Source organism: Portunus trituberculatus, chromosome 21 (assembly GCF_017591435.1).
Source record: "Portunus trituberculatus isolate SZX2019 chromosome 21, ASM1759143v1, whole genome shotgun sequence".
NCBI lineage: Eukaryota > Metazoa > Arthropoda > Malacostraca > Decapoda > Portunidae > Portunus > Portunus trituberculatus.
In genome coordinates, this window is record NC_059275.1 from 16,659,733 (window position 1) to 16,667,232 (window position 7,500).

At 40.7% G+C, this 7,500-nt stretch overlaps 1 protein-coding gene and 2 long non-coding RNA genes across 8 annotated transcripts in view; 1 reads left to right on the forward strand and 2 right to left on the reverse strand.

Moving 5' to 3' along the window:
* Window positions 1-758, forward strand: part of LOC123507141 (somatostatin receptor type 2-like) — a 70,783-nt gene extending 70,025 nt beyond the window's left edge. For all 5 annotated transcript variants that reach the window (XM_045259756.1, XM_045259759.1, XM_045259757.1 and 2 more), the window contains one exon: window positions 1-758. This exon is cut by the window's left edge and continues 1,039 nt beyond it. In XM_045259756.1, the coding sequence (XP_045115691.1) occupies window positions 1-454 (454 nt within the window). In that variant the 3' untranslated portion in view covers window positions 455-758.
* The window catches only part of LOC123507143, a 29,239-nt gene extending 23,264 nt beyond the window's left edge, over window positions 1-5,975 (reverse strand). For both annotated transcript variants that reach the window (XR_006675598.1, XR_006675597.1), the window contains exons 1-2: window positions 5,917-5,975; window positions 1,403-1,497 (exon numbers count right to left, since the gene is read on the reverse strand). This is a non-coding gene — a long non-coding RNA (uncharacterized LOC123507143). The remainder of the gene's footprint in view (window positions 1-1,402; window positions 1,498-5,916) is intronic.
* Window positions 5,976-7,445: 1,470 nt separating this feature from the next.
* LOC123507255 overlaps window positions 7,446-7,500 on the reverse strand; it is a 39,239-nt gene continuing 39,184 nt past the window's right edge. Inside the window, exon 3 of the long non-coding RNA XR_006675632.1 lies at window positions 7,446-7,500. This exon is cut by the window's right edge and continues 212 nt beyond it. This is a non-coding gene — a long non-coding RNA (uncharacterized LOC123507255).

The following is a 7,500-nucleotide window of genomic DNA, read 5'->3' on the forward strand; positions in this document are numbered from 1 at the left end:
GGTGCTGACGGTGATCACGGTGTACGTGCTGTGCTGGCTGCCCTACTGGGCCCTGCAGCTGGCGCTCACCAACAGCGTGGACAAGCAGGTGCAGAGCCGCTTCATGGTGATCCTCTTCATCGTGTCCTCGTCTCTCTCCTACATCAACTCTGCCATCAACCCAATCCTGTACGCCTTCCTCAGCGACAACTTCAAGAAGAGCTTCCTGAAGGCGTGCACTTGCGCCGCCCGCAGAGACGTCAACAACGTCCTCATGGTGGAGAACTCTCTCTTCCCACGCCGCCGCGCCGGCTCCACCCTGCCGCCGCGCTCCCCCAGGCCCACTCAGGACGCCAAGACGCCTAAGGGTGGTCCCGGGGAGGTCAGTCCCATGCCCCTGGCGGCCACCCGACGCCCTCTGCAACCTCGCGACGACGCCTTCCTCAACGGGCGGCCCATCACCTCCCACCTGTAGTGCCGCCCACCCCGTGCTGCTTCTCATTAACTTGTATGCTGATCCCGAGCCCCTTCCATCCTGCCGCCTGCCACCCGCCGCCCATCACCTTCCCTCTGTCCCCTCGCCCACCATTCCTCTCTTTCCTCCCTCCCTCTTAGCGCATCACAACACACCGTCACTCACCATCAACAACAATCACCTTTCATTATCAATCAATTATCCCTTAACACCCCTAATACCACCGCCACCACTACCACCGCCACCACCGCCACCATTGACTATCACCCATCCTACATCACCACCACCATCACCGCCGCCGCCTCCACACTACCGCATCTCCATTTCTCATCATTTTTATTCTTTTTTGTTGCCTCGAAGCACTTTGCGAAGGGACTTAGGTAGATTTCCCTCGAGCGTGGCAGGAAATCCTTCTCTATGAGCCTTATAATCCTCTTCCTCCCCCCCCACCTTCGCCTCCGCCCCCGCCCACGCCCCTCCAATCCTCCTTTCCTTTCCCTTCGTCCTCCTCCTCCTCCTCCTCCTTTCCTCCCAAATGTCCTAAGCTTATTTCGTTCCTCATCATGTTGGAAATAAATGCATAAGTGTGTGTGTGTGTGTGTGTGTGTGTGTGTGTGTGTGTGTGTGTGTGTGTGTGTGTGTGTGTGTGTGTGTGTGTGTGTGTGTGTGTGTGTCTACGTACAGTTTGAAGCCCCTGTAAGTACGCACACACGCTTTTCTGTCCGTTTGCCTGTCTGTTTGTGTCTATTTCCTTACCGTAAGTCATGTACACACACACACACACACACACACACACACACACACACACACACAACGAAACTCAATTAAATTCAAATACACACACACGCACACACAAACATACACTCCAGTTTCCCCTTCCCACGCACCTTTCCCTCACCCTACCCCTCTTTTCCCCTCACCCTCCCCCGTTCCCCTCTTTCCCCTCACCTGTGTTCCCGTGACTGCCTTCACCTTTAATGCGCTTCATCGCGTTAATACTGCGCCGTAACCGGGGTCCGCTAAGCCACTCTGAACCGCTGGACCTGCAAAAAAGATTAAAAAAAGTGATTTAACCTGGAAAAACACTGGAATGAGACCTGGAAAAAACGCAGGAAAAGGGAAAACAAGGAAGAAGTGGAAATTATTGAATACGATGTGGAGAAGAGGGGAAATAGGAAAGAATGGTATGTGGAACAGGGGAAAAGTGAGAGAAATGGAAAAAAATATGAGGTGTAGAAGGGAGAAAAGTATATGAACATGAGAAATGATGGGAAGGATAGCAGGAAAAAAATAAAAAAGACATGGAGAATAGGGGAAAAAACAGGGAAAAGTGAGAAAATAGAAAAAATAGGAGTATTGGAAAATAAAGATGAGAAAGGATTAATGATAGGGAGAATAAAAGAAAAAGGAAAAACATGGAAAATAGGAAGGAAGGAGGAAAGTGAATGAAATAAAAATGGAAAACGAGAAAAAAAAACAATGGCAAGGGAAAACTGGAAATAAAGGAAAAAAAGATAAGTGGAAAAGAATAAAGAGGAACAAGAAAAAAACAACAAACGATAATGAGAACAGGGAATGAGGATAAAGAAACAAAGGAAACAAGGAAAAATAACATCAAGGAAAATTTTAAGGGTAGTTTTGAGGGGAAAAAAATCATAATTGAACCAATGTAGGAAGAAAATGATGAAAGAGAGAGAGAGAGAGAGAGAGAGAGAGAGAGAGAGAGAGAGAGAGAGAGAGAGAGAGAGAGAGAGAGAGAGAGAGATGAAGGGGAGGAAGAAAAAGGAGAGAAAAAAGGAAATAGCGAAAGAGGTGGTGGAAATAAAATGGCGTATGAAAGACAAAAAATGATGGGACGGGATGAAAAGAAGTGGAAATCAATAAAGGAGAGAGAAAATTGGAAAAAGAAACGAAAGGAAATGGAAAAATGAAAAGAAATCAATGACGGACGAAAAAGAAAAAAAATACAGGGAAAAGAAACGGAAAGACGACGATAAAGGTGGAAAATCAATGAAAAGAGAGAGAAACACACGGATGAGACGAAAGACGTGAAAAATTTGATAGAAAAAAGAAAAATGGAATAAAAGTGAAACGAACGAATATATAATGAAGAAAAGTTAAAGAAAAGGAGAAAAAAGTAAGATAGAGACAGTTTTCTTAATTTTCCATCTTGAGTTTTCCCCTTATGACAGTTTTCCCCAATTTTCCCAGACAGTTTTCTTAATTTCCCCCTTGAGTTTTCCCCCTTATGACAGCTTCCTCTTTAAAACAGTTTTCCTCTTATGACAGTTTTCCCAATTTTTCCCTCTTAAGACTGAGATGAAAAGCCTAAAAATAGTGAAGACACATGAATGAATGAATGTTTAACGTGAATAGAAGGAAATGAAACACACAAATATGAAAGAGTGGAAAGAAAAGGATAAATGATTATAAAAGTCACGTGGATGTACTCATAAATAGAAAAAATGCCAAGAAAACGAGATATGATGATGATTAGAAAAAGATGTAAAGAAAATTAGAAATGATTAAAAAATGTCACGTGGGTGTGCTGATCGAAGAAGAAAATAAAAAAAAATGCCAATATAGAAGAAGAAGAAGAATTCAAGAGGGTGAAAATATTTTAAATACAAGTGAAAAGATTAGATAGAAAATTAGGAAAAAAATGAAGGTAGAAGAATTAATAGAGACGAAATGCTTGCTTGAAATAAAAATGAAAAAAATGAAAAAAAGTTATTGAGTTAAGAAAAAAAAAAGTAAGAACGAAAAAAACAAGAAAAAAAAATAAAGTAAATTAAGAAGAAAAGTAAAAACGAAAACAAATAAAGGAAAAGAAAGAAAAGTGAAAACGTAAACATAAAAAAGTAAAAACGAAAACAAATGAAAAAGAAAAAAAAAGTAAACGAAACCAGATAAAAAAAAAGAAAAGTAAGAGCGAAAACAAATGAAAAAGAAATAGAAGGGCAGAAAACCAACCAATGTGTGAATATAAAAAAAAGATCAAATTTAAAAACAGTGAAAAAAAAGGTGAGAGAGAGAGAGAGAGAGAGAGAGAGAGAGAGAGAGAGAGAGAGAGAGAGAGAGAGAGAGAGAGAGAGAGAGAGAGAGAGAGACGGGGGGGAGAGAGAAACTAAAATCCTACGCTAAATAATTATGAAGTAGAAAACAAGGAAAAATGGAAAAATAGGAAAAGTAGAAAAAAGAAAACATTACAAGGCAAACTGTACATAAAGGAATATTTTTGTGACATTTGAACATTGACTGGCTATTTTTGCTACGTGTGAACTGAAAGAGAGAGTGTTAATCAGATTCCTCACGTATTTTTCTACTGTACAAAGAGACTGCACCAACATTTCCCCTCACTGTCCCCTCACTTGTCTACAGGTGTCCCTCACTTGCCCCTCTCCCTCTCTTTTTCTCACTATTTCTCTTCTATATTGGTGTCTTTTCTGTCCCTCTCTCTCTGCTCTCTCCCTTCCTTTTCTCTCGCTCCTCTCTCCCACACGGGCGATAAGCTACACACACACACACACACACACACACACACACACACACACACACACACACACACACACGAACATAAAAGTAATAATATACCTCTTTATTAACTCTGTATGTACTTGTACACGTAGATTATAAGTGTCCACTCAATATTAAGTGTATAGTGTGTGTGTGTGTGTGTGTGTGTGTGTGTGTGTGTGTGTGTGTGTGTGTGTGTGTGTGTGTGTGTGTGTGTGTGTGTGTGTGTGTGTGTGTATACAGATGTCAATTGTGTACTCTTGTGCTAACCAATATATTTTGACAATACAAAATGTGTCTTTTTATGTCCCATCCCCCTCCCCCCTCTCTCTCTCTCTCTCTCTCTCTCTCTCTCTCTCTCTCTCTCTCTCTAATTGTTATGGAAATGTCGCTTGTACTATTTTATTCCACAAGGATGAATGGATGTGTGTGTGGAGGGAGGGAGGGAGGGAGGGATGGAGGTGGAGGTGGAGGAAGGGAGACAGAGAGGGTAAGTGGAAGGAGGAAGGTGGAGGTAGAGGAATGGAGGAGAGGCAGGTGGAAATGAAGGAAGGGAGATAGAGGGAGGAGGGAGAAGGAAGATTAGAGTTACGAGAAAAACTGGTAAGGAAGAAAATGCTGTGAAAGTGACGGAAGAGGAAGAAGAAGAAGAGAAGTAGTGGGACAGGAAAGAGTGGAAAGGAAACATTGGAAGGACCAGAAAATAAAACAGTTGTAAAAAAAAAAAAAAATGATAAAAGATAAACACGAAAGAAGAACAAAGTAGGAAATAAAGAAAAGAAAAAAAGAGAAAATGAAACAAAAAAGGAAATATAAAAAAAAAAAATAAACACGAAAGAAGAATAAAGGAGAAAAAGAAAGAAAAATGAAAAGCAAAAATATTACGAAAGGAGACAAGACGGAAGAATTACGAAGAAAAAGAAGGAAGAAAGAGGGAGACAGAAGAGATCCCTGAAGAATACCACAGTTAGTTGACTTAAAAGAACAACAACAATAATTAATACTGTCGATATGAGAGAGAGAGAGAGAGAGAGAGAGAGAGAGAGAGAGAGAGAGAGAGAGAGAGAGAGAGAGAGAATGGGGGGAAAAGGAAGATAGAAGAATAGAAGCCGTAAGAATGAATGGAAGAAAGAAGAACGAGGAAAGGAAGGAGGTAAGAAAGAAAAAATAAGAAAAGAAAGAGAAAGAGAACATGAAAGAAATAACATGGGAGGAACGAAGTGATAAAACAAGAAAGAGGAAGATGACAGAGAGGAGGAGGAGGAGGAGGAGGAGGAGGAAAGAGAGGAGGAGGAAGGGTGAGAGCTATTCTTGTTATTATTGGCAATACAGAGAAAGGATGTATTGTCCACCTTTCTCTCTCTCTCTCGTGTGTGTGTGTGTGTGTGTGTGTGTGTGTGTGTGTGTGTGTGTGTGTGTGTGTGTGTGTGTGTGTGTGTCCATCTTCCCACCATCACTTGAATAAACACTCAATCACTCACCACCATTTTCATCACCATTCCCCACAATTCCTTGCCTCTTCTGTCACCATCATCACAAACATCGCCATCATCTTCACCAACACCATATTAGTCACCATCCGAGCATCACCAATTCAGTCTCATATCTACATCACCATATCACCACTCACAGCCTCACTCACCACCACTCTTCGCCATGATCATCACTCACCATGCATCACCACTACATCACCACCTCTCTACACCACGGTCACCATCACTTGTCGCCATTCATCTCCGTTGGTCAACAGTCATTAGGGAGAAAATAGTGGATATGATGAACTACTACTACTACTACTACTACTACTACTTACTACTACTATTACTACTACTACTACTACTTCTTCTATTACTACTACTACTACTACTACTTCTATTACTACTACTACTACTTCTACTAATACTTCTTCTATTACTACTACTACTACTACTACTACTACTACTAACCTTTTTCCTTTTTCATGTCTTTGTCCTTTTCCTTTCTTCATCATCTTTCTTTCTCTATCTTCGCGTTTATCTTCGTCTTTTCTTTTCCTATTTTCATCCTCGTCGCCATCTTCGTCTTTTATATATTCATTATCTTTATTCCTCTTCTCTTCTTTCTTTTCTTCCGTGCTGTAATGTATTATTATTATTATTATTATTATTATTATTATTATTATTTGATACGAACCCGGAAAGACAGAACTAAATCCTCTCTCTCTCTCTCTCTCTCTCTCTCTCTCTCTCTAATTAAAGGAAAGGTGAAAACATGACACTTTCATACAACATAACAAGTTCCGGAATGAAGAGCTGTCCACCAATCAGCGGCCAGTATTTATTCCAGCCAACCAATCAGGAGTGAGTGTTTGTCTGGCTGGCCAATCACAAGAGATGGTCTGTCGGGATGACCAATAAACGGTGTGTGTGTGTGTGTGTGTGTGTGTGTGTGTGTGTGTGTGTGTGTGTGTGTGTGTGTCTGTCGCCGCCACTGAAGTCACCATGACAACCACTACACACATACACACACACACACACACACACACACACACACACATCCTCTTTCTCTGCCACACACACACACACACACACACACACACACACACACACACACACTCTCTCTCTCTCTCTCTCTCTCTCTCTCTCTCTCTCAAAAGTTACCTGGTCTGTTTCATTCACAACTTTACAACTAACCACCACCATCACCATCACCACCACCACCACCACCACCACCACCACAGTAAAACATCAGGACATTTTACACACACACACACACACACACACACACACACACACACACACACAATGAGTAAGAAGAATCATGAATAATGCAATGCCACTCCACAAACCATTACAATAAATTCAAACTCACCCATTACCATTACCATTATCATAATTCCACCATCAAATCAAGCCATTAAAAAAAAATAAATAAAATAAATAAATAAATAAATAATCCCAGGAATACTTTATCACATCCACACGCCACCAATAATAATAATAATAATAATAATAATAATAATAATAATAATAATAATAATAATGATAATATAATAATAGTAATAATAATAATGATAATAGTCTAATTTTAGAAGGCGAGAGATAAAAAGATGAGGAGAAAAGCAAAAAATGATGGAAATAAGGAAAAGAAGAGATGAAAAAGATGAAAGACAAATAAACGAGAGAGAGAGAGAGAGAGAGAGAGAGAGAGAGAGAGAGAGAGAGAGAGAGAGAGAGAGAGAGAGAGAGAGAGAGAGAGAGAGAGAGAGAGAGAGAGAGAGAGAGAGAGAGAGAGAGAGAGAGAGAGAGAGAGAGAAAATTATTAAACCTTCACTACGCCTCAATTTAATTCGTGTTTAGGTAAAGGTAAGGTTTCGTTAGGTAAGGTAAGGTAAGGTAAGGTAATGAAGGTACGGTAAAGGTACGGGTAAAGGTAAGGTAATATACGGTACGGTATGGTATGGTATGGTAAGGTAATGTAATGTACGGTACGGTATGGAAAGGTAAGGTAAGGTAATGTAATGTACGGTATGGCAAGGTACGGTATGGTAA